This window comes from Podarcis melisellensis (genome assembly GCF_964234715.1).
Source record: "Podarcis melisellensis genome assembly, chromosome: 5".
Lineage (NCBI taxonomy): Eukaryota > Metazoa > Chordata > Lepidosauria > Squamata > Lacertidae > Podarcis > Podarcis melisellensis.
The window spans coordinates 4,364,827-4,386,494 of record NC_138537.1 but is presented as its reverse complement, the minus strand read 5'-3'; the positions used below and the strand labels follow the sequence as shown (position 1 = coordinate 4,386,494).

Here is a 21,668-nt window from a genome sequence, read left to right as displayed (position 1 = left end):
AACTGCTAGGTTGGCAGGAGCAGGGACTGAGCAACGGGAGCTCACCCCGTCATGGGGATTGGAACCGCCGACCTTCTGATTGGCAAGTCCTAGGCTCAGTGGTTTAGACCACAGCGCCACCCTCGTCCCAGCTTGTGTGATACCTTGGTTTTATTTCTACAGTTGAACCTCTGCAACCTCCTTTCTTAAGCCTTTTGAGGGGGGCTATTCAGTTTGCTTCCCCCTCCCTCCCCATCAACTGCATCTAAGGCCAGTTGTGATCTTTCTTAAGCTGTCGTCACAGCTGCTCTTCGGCTGCATTCATAGAATCGTGGAATTGGACGGGACCCGAGGGTCATCCAGCCCACCCCTGCAATGTGGGAATTGCAACTGAAGAATCCACCTTCTGTTTTAAAATCTCCAAGGAAGGAGAGCTCGCCACCTTCTGAGCACCTTTTGTTTGCTTCAACACAACGAGCAGTCCGCGCAACTCAAAAGCTTACATGCTTCTCCACCATTTTATTTTATTCCCCCCCCCAAATTTTTTTTATTCATTTTATAACACAACTAAACAACACAAACAGAAAAACAAACAATACAAACAACTTCTTGTCTTATCCTTATTTTTTCTAAACATTGTTAGGTGAGCTTCCCTAAGTCCCCCACTATCTGATTTTCATTTTACCTCATCTTTAGCAGTTTACATATATCATAATTTTAAACCATTTTTTAAAATCACGCTTACTTTTACCATAAAAATCTTCATATTTTATCACTTACAAATAATACCATTTTAAAACACACTGCTTCTAACCCTATAGCCTATATCCACTTCCAAAGCTATTCTAAGATCTAAATATTAACATATTTTTTCAAATATTCCTTAAACTTCTTCCAATCTTCTTCCACCGTCTCAGAGTCTCCTGGTCTCAGAGTCTCCTGGTCAGTTCGGCAAGTTCCATATAGTCCATCATCTTCATCTGCCATTCTCCGATCGTTGGTAAATCTTGTTTCTTCCATCTCTTCGCTAGTAATATTCTCGCAGCTGTTGTGGCATAAAAGTAACATTCTTTTGGGGGATTTTACCCCCCATCTCCACCATTTTAATAGAGAAAAATATCTCTGATATCAGTGGTTGCCCACCTATTTCGGTATAGCCATTAAATCAATACCCTGCGGGTATTTTGGATTAGTCTCATGACGGAGTCCCTTCCCTGCATGCAACAGCTCCCCATGTTCCTAGAGGGCGGGGCACAAAATATGCATGCAGAATCATAGAATCGTAGAGTTGGGAGGGATCCCAGGGGTCATCTAGTCCACCCCCTGCAATACAAAGCCCTGGGTTCGATTCCTAGTGCCTCCGAGTCATCATAGGCTGTGCTGAGCTAGACAGACAATTAGTCTGAGTCGGTATACCATAAAGCAGCTCTCCGAGGACTAAGAGTAGAAATGGATGGGTGCAATAGGAGTAGTGAGCCTGAGTATGCTCACTGTGTTGTTTAGATGTGACTCTTCTTCCCTCGCAGGAAGAAGAAGAAGAAAAGAAGTTCTGTGCATCTGTGGCCAAAGTCAGCTGTGTAGAGCTCCGACTGGCAGGAACCCAATAACGTCACTAACCCACCTCCCAATGTTTCTGAAAACTGATTCTGCTTTTGGAAAAAGAAAGGAGAGGAACAAACGTAAATTTAATTCAGTAATGTGTGTGCGGCATTTTACTAATAAAAAGGGCAGACAGTCTGCCTGGAGCATGGAGGGGCGGAGGCCAGGAGCAGGGCTGATGACTGAATCATCCTATCTGTCAAACGCGTTGGGAAGGCAGGGGCTTTATCCTGCTCTGTGCTCTTTTCATGTCAGCCTCTGCACACATTCTGGGTTAGCCCTGCAGGGGCAAAATCATTCAGTGGAGGACAAGAATGATGGGGGCTGGAGCTTGTTCTACAGCAGAGCTGAATAATATTTATGGTCTCTAACCAGCTTGTATAACCTAGACAGCATCTTAAAAAGCAGAGACATCACATTGCCGACAAAGGTCCGTATAGTTCAAGCTATGGTTTTCCCAGTAGTGATGTATGGAAGTGAGAGCTGGACCATAAAGAAGGCTGATCGCCGAAGAATGGATGCTTTTGAATTCTGGTGCTGGAGGAGACTCTTGCGAGTCCCGTGGACTGCAAGAAGATCAAACCTCTCCATTCTGAAGGAAATCAGCCCTGAGTGCTCACTGGAAGGACAGATCCTGAAGCTGAGGCTCCAATACTTTGGCCACCTCATGAGACTGACTCCCTGGAAAAGACCCTGATGTTGGGAAAGATGGAGGGCACAAGGAGAAGGGGATGACAGAGGACAAGATGGTGGGACAGCGTTCTCAAAGCTACCAGCATGAGTTTGACCAAACTGCGGGAGGCAGTGGAAGACAGGAGTGCCTGGCGTGCTCTGGTCCAGGGGGTCACGAAGAGTCGGACACGACTAAATGACTAAACAACAACAACAAGACAGCATAAGGAGCGGATGCTATTAGTTCGGCCTGCGCCAAGCTGGCACCCTCTGGTTTTGGACTGTGATGGTTGAGGTGGATGGGAACTATAGTCCACATCTGGAGGGCACCCAGTGGGTGAAGGACGCGACAGCTCACTGAAAGCCCTGGCGCTTTTCTTTCGACTTGGCAAGTGATCCTGGCTGCCATCGCCTGCGTGCCTACCTGGGAGCAAGCCCTGCTGAACGCAGCCTGGCTTTTCTGCAAGCAATCTCACGCACTCCCTGGCTGGGCAGAATCCAGGAGGACAGCAATAGACAGAGAAGCGTTAAATCATTTTCATGGCAGAGAGTGGACAGGCCAGAGGCCGCGGGGAAGACTGAACAAGCTGTTGTTGATAAGCAGTATCCAGTGCACAGCGGAATGATGAGAAGTATGAGCCAACATGCTCTATACTACTTTATTTACAGTTCAAAGCTGGTAAGTTACAGAAAAACATTTTCCCTCTGCCGGAGCAGAGAAAGCGTCATCTCTCCTCTAAAGCACGGAGAGAGTCACAAACTGAAACTGCAAAGAACAGTGAAAAACAGGAAACCAGTGTACGTCATATCCAGTCTCCTTTTCCCGTGGGAAAACCTCCAACAGTACAGACTCTGTGGAATGTAAACAACCTGTCTCGTGACAAGCACTTCGCTGCACAGAGAAGAAAGCAGAAACCAACATCCTCCCCCTTTCTGTGAACATCTCTGGGCAGCGTGTTCGTACAATATCAGTACAAACCCAACTTCTGCACATAAGTACAGTGTTGATCCCTTGATACAATCTTGGACAATACATCAGCAGGAATTTCATTACCTGGCATATAGGACACCGTTACGAGTCCCTTCTGAATACGTTCCCTAGCATGTTGCACCTTCAATTGCAAGTGCTTCGTGCTTTGCTTACAACCTTCAGAATTCAGCAAAGCCAAACATGCTTTGTTGTCCTGGTAAACCTGGATTGGAAATTTGACAGGAATTTTCATGTCTTTGCACAATTGTAACAACCATTCACAATCTTTAAGTGAATAAGACAGTGCATTCAGTTCAGCTTCACAAGTACTTAAGCTAACTGTTGTTTGCTTCTTGCATGACCAATCAAATAGACCCTGATTGTACTTATAGCAAACTCCAGACGTACTTTTCCTGTCTGTAGAGTCACTTCCAAAACTTGCATCTGCAAATATCTCAAGACCACCAGACTTCTGATTGTTAAATCTCAGTCTGTAATGCATAGTGCCTTTCAAATACCGCGCTATGCGTTTCAGAGCTTTCCAATCCTTAACAGTAGGATTGTTGACTTGTCTGCTTAGCAAATTACAGCTAACAGCAATGTCTGGTCTTGAACATCTGGCAATGAAGTTTAGCTTGCCTAGCACACTTCTGTACAGTGTAGTGTCAGAAAATGCTTCTTCAGTGTCATCTACCTGATAACCTGTTATCATCGGTGTATCCACAGGGTTAGCATCCATCAGGTTTAGTTTGCTTAACACATCAGCAATTTTCCGTGACTGGTGTACTAGAATGTTACCATCTTGATCTCTCTCTATTTCCAGAGATAGGTAGTTGTTTACCTCACCAAGATCTTTCATGTCAAAGTGCTCTTTGAGTTGAGCTAGGGCGTTATTGTACATTGTGACATCTTTCCAAAAGAATAAAAGATCATCAACATAAAACAAACAATACAGTTTCTTTTGCCCCTCCTCTTTGACAAATACACATGGATCAGATTTCCCTTGCTTAAAACCTAGAGAAAACAATACTTCAGTGAGTTTTGTGTGCCAACACCGTGCACTTTGTTTGAGACCATAAATTGACTTTTTCAGAGCACAAACAAATCCCTGTTTTACCTGTACGCCATCAGGTGGAAGCATATAAAGTGATTCATTTAGAGATCCGTACAGAAAAGCTGTATTCACATCATGGTGACTAATGTGTAGATTTTCTTCTGCAGCTAGCTTGAGCATAAGCCTAATGCTCTCATACCTCACTGTAGGTGAGTAGGTCTCGTGATAATCTTCACCTGGTACCTGTGCAAATCCTCTGGCTACCAATCTGGCTTTGTGTCTGACTACCTTGCCATTTTGATCAGTCTTGGCTTTGAAGACCCATTTGCTTCCAAGCAATTTCATTCCTGGAACTACTGGAACAAGTTCCCATGTTTTGTTCCTTTCCAAGGAATCAAGCTCAGCCTTCATGGCATTTAACCATGGCTCAGCTTCCTTTGTATCCAAATCCTGGATTTCTTGGAAACTTGAAGGTTCAAAAACCTTCTTGGAGCTTTTAACAGCTGTTACTGCTATCTTAGCAAACTCATCAGCAAATCTCTTTGGAGGTCTGCCTTTTGTGGCTCTCTGTGACCTGCGAATTAGCCTTAGGTCTTCAACACTCTCCTCTTCCTTCTTAGGAGAAAAGTGACCTATTGTGAACAATGGTTCCTCCAATTCTTGATCAGAGCTTTCAGAGGGTCGCATAGAGGCTTTCGCACTCTTGAAATCCTCTGAATCATCTGATTCAGTTTCAGACTCAGAATCAGAACCTTCATCAGTGGGTGTGGGTTGTTGCGGTTGCTTTTGACTATCCTCAGTCTCATCACTGTCATCAGGATAACATTGGAAAATTCCCACATTCTCCCCCCACTTGGCATTGTACTCAACACTTCTTGTGAGCTTAATTTCCTTAGAGTCAGTCATCATTATTCTGTAAGACCCTTTCTGATAACCTAGAAAGATACCATGCAAACCACGCTTGTCTAACTTGGAGTTTTGTGGTGAGTGAACCCACATGTCCGAACCAAAAATTTTCATGTGTTTGATGTATGGCTTCTTGCCAAACATCTTCTCATAGGGGGTACAACCAATCGCTGAAGATAACCTGCGATTGTAACTGTAAGTGAAACATGAGAGAGCTTCGGCCCAATAACTCTCTGGAAGATTTGCATCATGCAGCAAGGTCTTTAACCCTTGAAGCAATGTCTGATTTGCCCGTTCCGCAAGTCCATTCTGCCATGGCGAGCGAGGACTAGACAAATCGTGTTGAATTCCTTTCTCAGCCAGAAAAGCTTCAAACTGCTGAGAAGTGAATTCTCCCCCCCGGTCAGTGAAAAGAATCTTTATCTTCTTACCATGCACATTTCCCAACCAAGCACAGAATTCCTTGAACCTAGGAAAAGCCTCTGATTTCTGCTTGAGATTGTACACAAAAATATACCTGGAAAATGCATCAAGGAGAACCATGAAGTACCTATTCCCACCCAAAGAGGGCGCTAGTGGTCCAACCAAATCAGCATGAATAATTTGGTATGGTTCTGTAGCTTGCCTACTAGACACCTTACCTTTCGCAGCCATTTTCACCTTGTTTGCTGCGCATGCCTTGCACTTCATGTGGTACCTGCAGGGTTTAATAGTCATACCTTCAACCAAGGCAGGCATTTTAGATACTGCCTCAAAATGCAAATGTCCAAATTTCCTGTGAAAAGCATGAATACAATCTGCATGCAAACTTTTGTTAGAACCTGCAATGCAACAAGTGTCATCCTGCACAACATCATCATAATACAAAACAAACAAACGACCAACAAATTCAGCGTACAATTGATAATCGTTTTTCTTTGTGATGATGCATCTATTGTTCTTAAAGGAAACGTCAATCTTCTTCTCAATCAGCTGTCCAACGCTGAGCAGATTATGTTTCGCATCCGGCACATAAAGCACATCCTGTATCGATAAGTCCAAACTGTGAAGAACAACAGTTCCGTAGCCTTTACTGGGAATGGTGTGGTCATCTGCCTGGTGAATCGCACCTTCCTGCGGTGTAAAAGACACGAACAGTCGCTTATCGTTGCACATGTGATGCGTTGCCGCTGAATCAACAACGAAGAAAGATCTAGACGTCTTCTGGACCTCTGCAACCTCTGCAACCTTTGCAACCTTTGGAGCGTAGCGTGAGACCATTGCCTTGTGCTGCGTTGTCCTGGACACCGGACCTTTGCCTTTGCTCTGGCCTTTTCCACGCGATGAGCTTCCGCTGCGCTGCTCTGTCTTGGCCCTGGGATATCTGCATTCCCTCTTCATATGGCCTAGACGTCCACACGAGTAGCATTTCACTGCCTTCAAAGCTTTGGGGCCATCTGGTGGTTCCACTGCACTATGGGATGACGTCTGTGAAGACTCCCCCTTTCCCATGCAGCTATCACCCCGCCGATCTGCTTCATTCTGAATCATGGCAGTATCACAAGCTACTGTGAGTTGAGCATTTGGCTGATCAGTGGTATCAAATTCCCCACTTGCCTCATCCAGCCTTCTGCAGCTAGCCATCATGACTCTGGCATTTGCCTCCTGCATCATCTATGCTGCTTTAAATCAAGCTGCTGTATACATGCTGCTTCTGTGTACAGCTGCTTCAATCCAAAGGCAATCTCAAAACAGCCTCTGCCTTGCCTGTGCTGCTTTCTGTATGCTACGTTGCTTATCTGCAGCTGTTTCAAACTGCATTCCAAAAGCAAGTTCAAAAGCGAAAGTCCCCAAGTGCTTTCTCTATGTCCTAATTCCTGCTGCGTCACTGAATTCTGCAGCTGCTTTGAAACAACAGCACTTCTAAAAGTTACTTTCACTTTCCCAGCATAGCGTCCCTTTGAGCCAATTGCCTGTGCCGCGGCAAAACCGGCTATAAAAGTTCAAAGTCCAGCCATAAAGCCATTAATTAGAAGCTGGCAGGCTGCCCGGAGCAGTAGCACATACCTTCATCAATCATCTTGACGCGCAGAGCAGATACCTTGCGATCCGTGCCTCTGCCGCTGTTCCGATCCTCTTTGCTCCTTTATTCCTTTGCCAGGAGCCCGACTTCTGAAGACCAATCTCAAAACACTGCATTTTTCTGGGCCCATAACCAAATGTTGTTGATAAGCAGTATCCAGTGCACAGCGGAATGATGAGAAGTATGAGCCAACATGCTCTATACTACTTTATTTACAGTTCAAAGCTGGTAAGTTACAGAAAAACATTTTCCCTCTGCCGGAGCAGAGAAAGCGTCATCTCTCCTCTAAAGCACGGAGAGAGTCACAAACTGAAACTGCAAAGAACAGTGAAAAACAGGAAACCAGTGTACGTCATATCCAGTCTCCTTTTCCCGTGGGAAAACCTCCAACAGTACAGACTCTGTGGAATGTAAACAACCTGTCTCGTGACAAGCACTTCGCTGCACAGAGAAGAAAGCAGAAACCAACACAAGCACCTGTCCGATACTTGAGATACCAGACTGGCTTAACTGATGGATTCACAACAACAAACTATCTTGTATAATGCAGATTAATTAATGTATATGCACAGCTGATTAGCAAGGGGGTGGGGAAATCTTCGTCCTTTTTCACTCGACATTATTCCATACAACTGGGTTACAATTGCAGGGCTGCATACTGTACAAGCTGCAGCTGAGAAAGTTTGCCGCTTGCTGTATTACAAGGTCCTTTGGACTGGGTGACAGCGGCTTTTGCAGGCATGCATTGCCTAGTCGTCTTCCCTTTGGGTTCTGAGGGACTTATCGACGGCGTCGCTCATGTTCAGACAAACTACTTGCGCATTCATCTCTTTGTGAGCGCTGACTGTATTGTTTGCTGTAATTATGCTTCCAACTCTGTTCGGCTGAAGCATTTGCAAATTTTATTCCGGTTAAGCCCCATAGGATCCCCACAGGCAGAGGCTTCACTAGCAGTTTGCCAACTTAGACAGCTGCAGAAGAGGATTAGATGAATCCGTGGAGGATTGGGCTCTCAATGGCTGCTAGGCTATGGATTTCACCATGAGAGGTAGTGGGAATCACAGGTGGAGAATGTGCCATCGCACTTAAGGTCCTGCTTGTGGGAATACCAAAGGCATTCGGTCGGCCACCGTGAGAACAGTTAAAGAATCATAGAGTTGGAAGGGACACCTAGGGTCATCTAGTCCAACCCGCTGCAATGCAGAAATCTCAGCTGAAGCATCCTGGCAAATTACCATCCAACCTCTGCTTAAAAACCTCCATGGAAGGAAAACCCACCTCCTCCAAGGGAGTCTGTTTCACTGTCAAACAGCTTTTGCTATCAGAATTTTTTTTCATATGTTTTGTTGGTGAAGTGTAGATGGGTTCCCTCAAGGCAACAGCAAGAACCTTTATTGAACTACATAACTGGGAAACAGGGGCAAAGCAACTGCTTATATACATTCCTGGAAGCCTGGGCCACTCCCACTCCCAACGTGATTGGCTGTCTAAACTTCCAGGCTGCGAATCACGACTCAAGAGTTCAAGGGCCAATGGCAGAAATGTTCTGTGATTAGACATCATGTATCGAATCAGAACACAGGAGCTCAGAATCCTTAGTCCAGACTCAAACTCAGGCAAACACAGACCACTAAATACTGTACCGTATTTTTTGCTCTATAAGACTCACTTTTTTCCTCCTAAAAAGTAAGGGGAAATGTGTGTGCGTCTTATGGAGCGAAGGCAGGCTGTGCAGCTATCCCAGAAGCCAGAACAGCAAGAGGGATTGCTGCTTTCATTGCACAGCGATCCCTCTTGTTGTTCTGGCTTCTGGGATTCAGAATATTTTTTTTCTTGTTTTCCTCCTGCAAAAACTAGGTGTGTCTTATGGTCTGGTGCGTCTTATAGAGCAAAAATACGGTACATAACTCCTTTCTTCTAACTTGAAGCCATGGGTTCGAGTCCTACCCTCCAGAGCAGGAGAAAACAAGCATGCTCCATCTTCCCTGTGATAGCCCTTGAGATATTTGAAGGGGGCTATCTTATTTCCTGTCAGTCTCCTCTTTTGCAGCTTAAACATAGCCACCTGACTCAACTGTTCCTCATAAGGAGGCAGGATCAGAATGGTCTGTGGCCTCATCTGGCAGCCAGGCTCTTCTTAACTCCTCTTCTCTCTCTTTTTCCAGCTCGGGGCCATGTATCCCTCTGTCAACTGCTCCCACTTGGAATTAAAGCTATCAATCCTGGAGCTGCTGGAGCAAGCAGCCTACAAGAACCTGTGCAACGACAGCAGTCGAGAAGAGCCTTACTTTGACCCCGAAGACCTGAACATGACCATAGAGGAGCTCCGCTTGAAGTACTTGGGGCCTCGCCGGTCGGGGTTCTTTGTCCCCATCTGCACCACGTACCTCCTGATTTTTGTGGTGGGCGCCGTGGGCAACGCCCTGACCTGCCTGGTCATCATCCAGCACCGATTCATGAGGACGCCCACCAACTATTACCTTTTCAGCCTGGCCGTCTCGGACCTGCTGGTCCTCCTTCTGGGCATGCCGCTGGAGATCTACGAGATGTGGAGCAACTACCCGTTCCTTCTGGGCGCAGGCGGCTGCTGCTTCAAGACGCTGCTCTTCGAGGCCGTCTGCTTCGCCTCCATCCTCAACGTGACGGCCCTCAGCGTGGAGCGCTACATCGCCGTGGTGCACCCTCTCAAGGCCAAGTACGTGGTGACCAAGAACCACGCCAAGAGGGTCATCGTCACCGTCTGGGTCCTGTCCATCATCTGCTCCATACCCAACACCAGTCTTCATGGAATCCAGACCCTCCACGTCCCCGCCCGGGGGGTGGTCCCTGACTCAGCCACCTGCACTCTGGTCAAGTCCCGCTTGATGTACAACCTCATCATCCAGGTGACCACCATAATCTTCTTCTTCGTGCCCATGGGCGTCATCAGCGTCTTGTACCTGCTCATCGGTCTGCAGCTCAGAAAGGAGAAGATGTTGGAGGCTCTGGAGGCCAAGTCGGCCAGCAACTGCGACTACCACAACATCCGCCTCCAGCAGAAGAAAGTCCGCAGGAGGCAGGTGACCAACATGCTGTGTGAGTCGAGGGGGGCCCAGGAGCCATGTGGGGTTGTGGGGAAAATATTGGGGGGGGGGTGTTACTTGCTTTCTTCTTATTCCCAGAACTAGGGCTACAGTCTTTGCCTTTGTGTTGCCCATTCATTTCTTTCGCCGGTGAATGTGGCGTCAGAAAAGGCATATACAGTGGTACCTTGGGTTACTTACGCTTCAGGTTACAGACCCCGCTAACCCAGAAATAGTGCTTCAGGTTAAGAACTTTGCTTCAGTTTGAGAACAGAAATCGTGCGGCGGCGGCGCGGCGGCATCAGGAGGCCCCATTAGCTAAAGTGGTGCTTCAGGTTAAGAACAGTTTCAGGTTAAGAACGGACCTAACCCAAGATACCACTGTATTATCTTTAGCTGTCATACTGCCAGGAGTTGGTTATGTACCTTCCCTGTACAGTGGTACCATGGTTCTCTAATAATAATAATAATAATAATAATAATAATAATAATAATAATAATAATTTATACCCCGCCCTCCCCAGCCAAGACCAGGCTCAAGGCGGTTAACAACCAATAATAAAAACAAGTTGATTGAAATACAACTTTAAAAACAAGATTAAAATATACAGTCTAGGACCCTCGTACCTACGGGACCGCCTCTCCTGGTATGTCCCACAGAGGAACTTATGGTCTTGAAATAAAAACATCTTGAAGGTCCCGGGCCACAGGGAGGTTAGGCTGGCCTCAACCAGAGCCAGGGTTTTCTCGGCCGCGGCTCCAATCTGGTGGAACGCTCTGTCACAAGAGACTAGGGCCCTGCGGGACTTGACATCTTTCCGCAGGGCCTGCAAGACAGAGCTGTTCCACCAGGCCTTTGGCCAGGGCGCAGCCTGACCCCCTACTTTGGTAATCTTCACAGAACTCTAGCCCAATGGTTGCCATCAATTTGATTTGAATTATTTTTATAATGAATGATTTTAGTATGTTGTACTATTTTATTGTTGTTAGCCGCCCTGAGCCCGGCTTTGGCTGGGGAGGGTGGGATATAATTATTATTATTATTATTATTATTATTATTATTATTATTTAATTAAAATACAACATTAAAACAATTAAAACATAAAAAGCAGCCTTAATCTACACCACACTACACCAGTAGTGAACCCAGTGTGGTGTAATAATAATATAATAATATAATAATTTATTATTTGTACCCCGCCCATCTGGCTGGGTTTCCCCAGCCACTCTGGGCGGCTTCCAACAGAAATGAAAAATACACTAAAATGTCACATATTAAAAACTTCCCTGAACAGGGCTGCCTTCAGATGTCTTCTGAATGTCAGGTAGTTGTCCATCGCCTTGACATCCGGTGGGAGGGCATTCCACAGGGCGGGCGCCACCACCGAGAAGGCCCTCTGCCTGGTTCCCTGCAACTTGGCCTCTCGCAGGGAGGGAACTGCCAGAAGGCCCTCGGAGCTGGACCTCAGTGTCCGGGCAGAACGATGGGGGAGGAGACGCTCCTTCAGATATACTGGACCGAGGCCATTTAGGGCTTTAAAGGTCAGCACCAACACTTTGAATTGTGCTCGGAAACGTACTGGGAGCCAATGTAGGTCTTTCAAGACCGGTGTTATATGGTCTCGGCGGCCGTTCCCAGTCACCAGTCTAGCTGCCGCATTCTGGATTAGTTGTAGTTTCCGGGTCACCTTCAAAGGTAGCCCCACGTAGAGCGCATTGCAGTAGTCCAAGCGGGAGATAACCAGAGCATGTACCACTCTGGCAAGACAGTCCGCAGGCAGATAGGGTCTCAGCCTACGTACCAGATGGAGCTGGTAAACAGCTGCCCTGGATACAGATTTGACCTGTGCCTCCATGGACAGCTGTGAGTCCAAAATGACTCCCAGGCTGCGCACCTGGTCCTGCAGGGGCACAGTTACCCCATTCAGGACCAGGGAATCCTCCACACCTGCCCGCCTCCTGTCCCCCAAAAACAGTTAGCCGCCATCCATCCTCCAACCGCTTCCAGACACTCACACAGGACCTTTACCGCCTTCACTGGTTCTGATTTAAAAGAGAGGTAGAGCTGGGTATCATCTGCATACTGATGAACACCCAGCCCAAACCTCCTGATGATCCCTCCCAGCGGCTGCATGTAGATGTTGAAAAGCATGGGGGAGAGGACAGAACCCTGAGGCACCCCACAAGTGAGCGGCCAGGGGTCTGAACACTCATCCCCCACCACCACTTTCTGAACACGGCCCAGGAGGAAGGAGCGGAACCACTGTATGACAGTGCCCCCAGCTCCCAGCCCCTCAAGACGGTCCAGAAGGATGTCATGGTCGATGGTATCAAACGCCGCTGAGAGATCCAGCAGAACTAGGAAACAGCTCTCACCTTTGTCCCTAGCCCGCCGGAGATCATCAACCAGTGCGACCAAGGCAGTTTCAGTCCCATGATGAGGCCTGAATCCCGACTGGAAGGGATCCAAATGGTCCGCTTCTTCCAGGCGTGCCTGGAGTTGTTCAGCAACCACTCGCTCAATCACCTTGCCCAAGAATGGAAGGTTTGAGACTGGGCGATAATTGGCCATCGTGGCCGCATCTAAAGATGGTTTTTTAAGAAGCGGTTTGATAACCGCCTCTTTCAGCGGGTCTGGGAAGGCTCCCTCACGGAGGGAAGCATTCACCACCCCACAAAGCCCATCGCCCAGTCCTTCCCGGCTAGCTTTTATAAGCCAGGATGGGCAAGGATCCAGGAGACAGGTGGTTGGCTTCACTCGTCCAAACAGCCTGTCCACATCCTCGGAGGTAACAGATTGAAATTGATCCCACACAACTTGACCAGACAGGACTCTAGCACTCTCCCGCCCCGGCCCTGCTCCCACGGTGGAGTCTACTTCTTCCCGAATCTGAGCGATTTTATCTGCAAAAAAATTTGCAAAATCATTGCAGGAGAACATTTGGCCCGTACTGGGCCCCGATGTTACAGGTGGTTCCGCTAAATTGTGAACCACCTGAAACAGTCTCCTGCTGCTGTTTTCTGCAGATGCAATAGAGGCGGTGAAGAAAGTCTTCTTCGCCGTCGCTATTGCCACTTGGTAGGCTCGACGTTGAGCTCTAACCCGTGTCCGGTCAGATTCAGAATGAGTTATCCGCCACCGGCGCTCTAGCCGTCTCAACGATTGTTTCATTGCCCTCAGATCTGTGGAAAACCACGGGGCTCTCCGGGCTTCATGCAATCGGAGAGGGCGCTTCGGAGCCAAACAGTCAATAGCCCTGGTTAACTCCACATTCCAGCGGGCCACCAGGGAATCGGCTGAAAGGCCATCAACATGGGATAAAGCATCCCCTACCACTCTCTGGAAACCATTTGGATCCATTAAGTGGCGGGGGCGGACCATCCGAATCGGTCCCACCTCCCTGCAGAGGGGATGGGTCGCAGAGAAGTCTAGTTGCACCAGGAAGTGGTCTGACCATGGCACTTCTTTCGTTTCACTTTTACTTAGTGTCAGATCACCAACATCCGTAGAGGTAAACACCAGGTCCAAGGCATGTCCGCGGCTATGGGTTGGGCCAGACTTATTCAGGGACAGCCCCATGGAGGCCATGCTTTCCACGAAGTCCCGAGCGGCCCCTTGTAAGGTCGTGTCGGCATGGATGTTAAAATCCCCTAGGACGACCAAGCTAGGTGTCTCCAGGAGAACATCCGCCACGACCTGAAGCAGCTCGGGCAGGGAATCCTTGGTGCAGCGGGGAGGTCGGTACACCAAAAGGAATCCTGTACTGCCCCTATTGCCCAACTTCCAGAACATGCACTCAGAAAACTGGGTCTTCCCAATAGGACGCCTGGTGCAAACTAATGACTTCCTAAAAATCACTGCAACCCCCCCTCCCCGCCCACATGACCTGGGTTGCTGTGCGTAAGAGAAACCTGGTGGACAAGCAGCGGCAAGGACAGGCCCATCTGCTTCATCCAACCAAGTCTCTGTTACACATGCCAGGTCAAGTCCTCCATCCATGATCAAGTCATGGATGGCAGTGGTCTTATGAATCATTGACCTGGCATTGCACAGCAACACTTTCAGGTCATGTGGGTATCCCTTGCTGATTCTAGTATTCATCCGGTCAGGACCAGACCCAGAGGCAGGGATAGTCCTCAGACAACGACTAAACCTGCCTCCTCTGTAATGACATGGTCTGGTCTTAGCGTAACTCCTCCTCCTACCCGTGATCACTGAGATCGGTTGTCCCAGTGCATTCCCCCCTGTGAAACATATCCCAGCCATTTTGTGGGCTGGGGCCCATTCCCCGGCAGCCCTGACCCCTCCCCTTAAGAGCAAAATAACCCCTTTAAAAAACAAAACAAAAAAAACACACAAATACAACAATACAAATAAAAAACAATAAAAATTACAAAAATTACAAAAACATAAAATCAAACAAATTCCCAGGCCCAATAAACATCCACCGCACCCCCCCCCCACATACAAAAAAATCAAAATAAAAATTTTAAAACATTTTAAAAGCACTCTGCAGCCCTCCAGCAGTGACAGCAACTGTTCTAGTGAGGCCCGTCAGGCCCTGCCCCAGGCCAGATGGTGAGTGGCAGGAAGGAGCAGGACCCCATACACTCACACAGGAGAGTCCTCCCGGGCAGCAGAGTCCAGCAGTCCTTTATGAGGCTTCAGGCCCCGCCCCAGGCCAGATGGTGAGTGGCAGGAAGGAGCAGGGCCCTCAGACACTCACATACAGGAGAGTCCTCCCGATTATGAGAGCGGTGGACTCATAATCTGGTGAACTGGGTTCACATCCCTGCTCCTCCACATGCGGCTGCTGGGCATAGCTGTCAATTTACAGATTTGAAAATAAGGGACCAGCAGCCTTGAAAATAAGGGGCCAGACCCTCACCTGTTCCAGGCACTCCAGTCTTCCTGTCCTCCTGCAGTCTGGTCAAACTCATGCTGGTAGCTTCAAGAACACTGCCCAACCAACTTTGTAACCAGAGGTTCAACTGAATAGAATCTGAATCACATGCACCACAAGGCCTATGCAGCCTCAACTTAAGATGGCTCCCCGGCCTGGCTTTGCACTGCAAAGTTTGCAGCAGCACGTGCAACAAAATGGCATTCAGCATTCAAAAACCCCCTCAGCTTGCATTAACTAGCCACACACAAGGCATGCAAGCTCCACCCCCCAGTCGTTCTATTGTAGATGATAAAAAAATGAAATTAATATTTTTTCTTACCTGCACTGATAATAGTCATTGCTTGGATGGGGAGCTTTAACCCATTTCTGCAGTCACACAATCAACCAGTAGCCAAACTGGGTTCCACACAGTCAGGAAAAGAAATTAACCGAAAAAGCCTCAAAAAGAAATAGCAAAACGGCAAAAACAAAAGCGCCAAATGTAATCTGTTCTGGAGGTCCGTTTGACTTCTGAAATGTTTGAAAACCAAGTCTTGGCTTCTAATTGGTGCAGGCACCCCGGAAACAATAGCCGACAGCCTCATCGGAAGTTCAGCTTCCGAAAAATGTTCAAAAACTGGAACCCTTATTTCCGGGTTTTCAGCATTTGAGAAGCAGGGCGTTTTGAGTACCAAGGTGTTTGAGAATTGGCACAATATTATGATGGAAGACTGGGAGAAGTTGTGGAAAAAAGGAATTAAATTTACAGCATGTAGTGTATTAAGAGAAAATTCGATGAAAATGATATATAGAGGGTACTTAACACCAGTGAAGCTAGCAAAAATGTATCATACTCATGATAACAAATGCTGGAAATGTAAGGGGAGAAAAGGAACCTTTTACCACATGTGATGGACGTGCCCCAAGGTAAAAGACTTCTGGGAAAGGATTTATAATGAACTGCAAAAAAGTGTTGAAAAACACATTTATTAAGGCGTTTGAGAACCAAGGTACCACTATATTTCAGCTAAAACACACCATTTGTAAATGTGTGCACGCGCACAAAGACATGCATGCGTGGTGCTGGAACTCAGCATGAATGCCACCCTTGTTCTCTTAAAGCAACAATGGCACCTACCTGAGAAGGTTCGGACAGTGGCAGAATTTCATGCTCTGGCATGGGGGGGGGCAGAGAGCAGACGAGGGCGGGGCTGGAGCGCATCCCGGGGGCATGGCGCGCCACCCACAGGGGTGTGGCACACACCCTGGGTGTGCGCCGCACTGCCTGAGGGGGCATGGTGTCCAGTGGGGGGAGCAGCCACAATGGCACACCACTGGGATCGCATTGCCGGGGACGGTGCGCTCCCCTCGCACTCCTCTTCCTCCGCCAGTGAGGTCGGAACTGAGTTCCGGCTGAAAAAAAGCCTTGGGTCCGTAGTTTAAATTAAACATTAATTTCAGCACAGGCGAAACAGTGGGATTTGTGGGGAGGATGACATGGCAGGGGGCTTTCTGTAAGAAATCTGGTGAGAATCCAAGTCCTGGATTTAGGACAGAATACTTTCCTTCTTCTCCCACCTCACCTCCATTTTTTTTGGGGGGGGGGCAGAGAGCTTTTCCTGTTCATTTCCCCCCTGGTTGCTGATCAGCGTAGAGAATTCTCTGCCTCTCTCTGATTTTGTCATTAAATTTCCCCATCACAGCGGAGGCTAACACCCCTTGGAGCAACGCGATTCCAGCCCAATCCAAATGAATAAACAGATTCTAGTTAAAAATTATATACGCCAGAATATTCCCCGGTGTGAGGGAAGGTTCTTCCATGTCCTCCTTAGCTAAATACACAGTAAAGGTATACCCATCTGCTGTAAATGTGCCCTTTCGATTCAAACCCCTCACAAGCTTTAATTTGTTAGGTTTTCTGCCACAGCTAACTGTCATGCTCTCTTACACCACGTTCCTTCCAGAACTTTCCAGTACTTGGCTACTACCACCAAGGGGCCTTTGGTTCCTAACCGCCATTTCCTCAATTTCCCACAGGCAAAGGCTCTTGATGGCTATTACCCATGATGGCACTGCTGCACAGGGAAAGAGCGGACTAATAATAATAATAATAAGAAGAAGAATTTATAATAATTTATTATTTATACCCCGCCCATCTGGTTGGGTTTCCCCAGCCACTCTGGGCAGCTTCCAACAGAACACTAAAATACAATAACCTATTAAACATTAAAAGCTTCCATAAACAGGTCTGCCTTCAGATGTCTTCTAAAAGTTTGGTAGATATTTTTCTCTTTGACATCTGGTGGAAGGGCATTCCACAGGGCGGGTGCCACCACCAAGAAGGCCCTCTGCCTGGTTCCCTGTAATTTGGCTTCTCGCAGTGAGAGAACTGCCAGAAGGCCCTCAGTGCTGGACCTCAGTGTCCAGTTCCAGTGAGCGGAACAATGGGGGTGGAGACGCTCCTTCAGGTATACAGGACCGAGGCCGTTTAGGGCTTTAAAGGTCAACACCAACACCAACACTTTGAATTGTGATCGGAAACATACTGGGAGCCAGTGTAGGTCTTTCAGGACCGGTGTACGTGGTCTCAGCGGCCGCTCCCAGTCACCAGTCTAGCTGCCACATTCTGGATTAGTTGTAGTTTCTGAGTCACCTTCAAAGGTAGCCCCACGTAGAGTGCACTGCAGTAGTCCAAGCGGGAGATAACCAGAGCATGCACCACTCTGGCAAGACAGATGGAGCTGGTAGACAGCTGCCCTGGACACAGAATTGACCTGCACCTCCATGGACAGCTGGGAGTCCAGAATGACTCCCAGGCTGCGCTCCTGATCCTTCAGGGACACAGTTACCCTGTTCAGGACCAGGGAGTCCCCCACATTCGCCTGCCCCCTGTCCCCCCAAAACAGTACTTCTGTCTTGTCAGCATTCAACCTCAATCTGTTAGCCGCCATCGATCCTCCAGCCGCCTCCAGACACTCACACAGGACCTTCACCGCCTTCACTGATTTGAAAGAGAGGTAGAGCTGGGTATCATCCACATACTGATGAACACGCAGCCCAAACCCCCTGATGATCTCTCCCAGCGGCTGCATATAGATGTTGAAAAGCATGGGGGAGAGGTCTTGTGTTCGAATTCCGCTTGCCGGTTTCTCACAGGAGACACCCGGTCGGCCACCGCCAGGACAGGTGTTCTCCTCTCTCACAATCTTCTCTCTGCCCCTCAGTCGCGCTGGTGGTCGTCTTTGGGATCTGCTGGGCTCCCTTCCACACCGACCGCCTGGTCTGGAGCTTCGTGACCCACTGGACCGACCGGATGCTGGGGATGTTCCAGTACGTGCACATCATCTCGGGCGTCTTCTTCTACCTGAGCTCGGCCGCCAACCCCATCCTCTACAACCTGATGTCCACCCGCTTCCGGGAGATGTTCAAGGACGTGATGTGCCGCCGGCGCTTCCAGAAGCTGGGCTCGCGCAAGTACTCGCCCAGCAGCACTCGCGTCACCATGCGCAGCACTGTCTCCGAGCACATTGGAGGAGGCGACGGGCAGCCGCTGTCCGACCTGGAGGACTACGAGGCCGACCCGGAGAGGGACGAGGCGGAGGAGTGTGAGGGCCCTTTCCTCTGAGGAGGAAGCCGCGAGTCCAGCGGAGTTTTCCGCTTGGGCCGCGAGGCACCGCCGGCGCTTGGCAGTACTGTGTAAAATAATGTGTTGGGATGGGGGCCTGGTCCTGCCTGACCATGCGTCCATTCCCAGCTGCTTCACCCTCAGGAACTCAAACCGCGTTACGATCAGAGGGCTTTCTTTTGTAAGGGGCCGCACATGAATGTCTTTCTCGGCCCCTCGTAAAACCGTCACCATCACAAAGGGTGTGTGGATGTGAGTGCAAAGGGCAACCTCGTTTCCGGGTTCCCTAATTCGGCTTGCGCTTTTCAAAATGGCCGCTTCTGACTCTGCCTTCAAAATGGCGGCCGCAAAGAGGGCAGGGCGTGAGGCTGCTCCCAAATCCATGTGCGGCGAGGCGCATGGAGGGAGGTTCTGGAAAGTTCCGTGGGATTTCCACATCCTTTCCCCTTTCCGATTTGTTTCAATCTAAAAGAGATTAGGGGAGGGGAGTTTGCCCTTAGCGGTTCATGTCTCTCTCATGGTCCCTGTTTTTCTAACTGTGGTGGCCCCACGGCTGCCATGTGCTTGGTTTGAACCTATTTATTTATTTATTTTGTTGCAGTGATATTCCCACCTTTTTCTCCAAAGGCAGTGTTAAATTGTGGGTGAACGTATCAGACGACACAGCGATTCTTCAACAGCTCTTGTTTATTCACAGGCCAGAACAGAACTGAACTGAAGGGTTCAGCCAGCCTGCTTATATAGAGCTCCACTACAACGCAACTGTAACCACTTTCTGTAACTATCCAATCACTGAATGTCACTTTCAATCCTCTATTTGCATATGTGGACCTGAGTGAAAACTATCTACAGTATCCTCTTGCTGGCCCAGGGTGAGAACTTCAGTACATAACAGGCAGTGTGCATGGTTCTCCCTCTTCCCTCCTGGTTTATCCCCTGCACAACAACCCTGCGAGGCAGGCCAGTCTGAGGGGTGGTGAGGAAAGACGATACTGGACGCTGTATCCGTCCTTCATCCCTTTCAGAAGATCACCCAGTGAGCTTCACGGAGGAGTAGGGACTTGAACCCTGGTCTCCAAATTCATACGTGTGCATGTTGGCATGCTGTTGCTCTACATCTGCATAACTGTACGTTTATTTCTTTATTTTTCTAGGCTTCGGCACCCTGCCTTTCCCTCACGATGTTTCACGTGGCTTAACCCAAAAGAAAGTATTTTTCAGTTTTTAAAAAAGTAAGCATAACTCGGGTTTGCCATATGTCCGGAGTTTCCCAGACACAGCCAGCAATTGGCCGTCGGAAACAGAGTCCGGGCGGAAATCGCTTTAAACTTCTGGGGAAATCCAAATGTATGGCAACCCATGTCGGCACTGTCGCTGTTGTCGATTTCCCTTAAAAACAGCTCAAAAACTGTGTGTTTTTTCGAGATTTTGCAAGAAGCAAAAAACTCAGCAACTTTGGACCAAACTAAAAAAAATAAAAATAAAGCCCAACATTTGATTTTCACTTTTTGAAATATGGCAAATTACTCCAGAAGAGACCAGGCCCCAAGAAGGACCTGAATGCAACATATATCTTTTGTATTTTGTTATCAGCCAGTTGTTTTTTTAATCATCATAGGCAAATGCGGTGCTAGGGGCATGACTGAGGTGGAAAAGATTGTGGGTGGGGGGGTTGCTTGGAGAAGATGGATATTGATAATTTTTTTCTCCCTGTCTCACCATACGAGAACTCAGGGGCAATGAATGTTGGACGATTGGGGTCAGGCAAAAGAAATTTGTTACACAGCGCAAAGTTTAACTGTGGAACTCCCTGCCACCGGGATGGAGCAATGGCCACCAAGTAGAATGAGGACTGGGACACATCCAGGATAAAGGCCGTCAGTGGCTACTAGCAGTTGGTAGGTCCTTGAATGCCAGGTTCTGGGAGTCATAGGTTGGAGTCTTCTGGTGCCGCTTGTGGGCTTCTCAGAGCTATTTTGGCTGGCCACTGTGATCGTAAGAAGGTAAGAGATTTAGGGCGGTGCTAGAGGTTCCCCCGCAGGGCACTGAGCTGAGGGAGTGCAAAATCGAGAAGATCCATAATTAAATTTAAATTTAACATTTTTTATTTCTTTTTAAAAAATTCATTTTTATTCAATTTTCCACTTTAACAATCCAATTACAACACATTAAATATTCCAAATTATACATATACATATCAAATAATCCCAATATTCTGCCAGATTATAAATAGGACTTCCCATGCTTCATGTTTGGAGGGTTCTGATCATCTCATATCTCTACTGCTTTCAATAGTCACTTCCATCGAACCATCGGTTCTTCTAATTCTTTCTGTTGTTCTGTTGTTAACCTTCCTTCTTTCACGGCCTCAGTTGTTCCCACAAGCAAGTTAAAACATTTTTTATTTCACTAGCCAAAGACCATGGCAACATCCAAAGAAGAGGGGGACAAAACAAGAAAAAACAAAACAAAACAAAACAGCAGTCTTTACATATGCTGTAAATCCATGGTCAGGTCCACCAAAATTCCTTCTTACACAGAATAAAAAGTAATTCTCAAATAAAATGTGCAAATTAGATTGAGTATATCCATTCAGGGGTGCCCAATTTTGGCCTCGCTCGGGGTGCCAAGTTATGAAAGATTGCCAAAGTCCACCCCTGGTCAAGCCAAGGGCCCATGTTGTCCAGCATCCTGTTCTCACAGGGGCTGACCAGATGCAAGTAGGATTCGAACTCAAGAGCCCTCTCCCCTTCTGCAGTTTCCAGCAACTGGTATTCAGCAGGATTGCTACCTCCGACTGGATAGCATTCATTGGTAGCCCTCTCTGATAATTTGTGGTCGTCTAAGAGTCCA

The 21,668-nt window shown here is 47.9% G+C and overlaps 1 protein-coding gene across 1 annotated transcript in view; it reads left to right on the top strand.

Annotated features, from left to right (window-relative positions):
- Positions 1–18,830, top strand: part of NMUR1 (neuromedin U receptor 1) — a 32,540-nt gene extending 13,710 nt beyond the window's left edge. Inside the window, exons 2-3 of the mRNA XM_081911232.1 lie at positions 9,408–10,317; positions 18,415–18,830. Of these exons, the coding sequence (XP_081767358.1) occupies positions 9,408–10,317; positions 18,415–18,815 (1,311 nt within the window). The 3' untranslated portion in view covers positions 18,816–18,830. The remainder of the gene's footprint in view (positions 1–9,407; positions 10,318–18,414) is intronic.
- Positions 18,831–21,668: the final 2,838 nt, after the last annotated feature.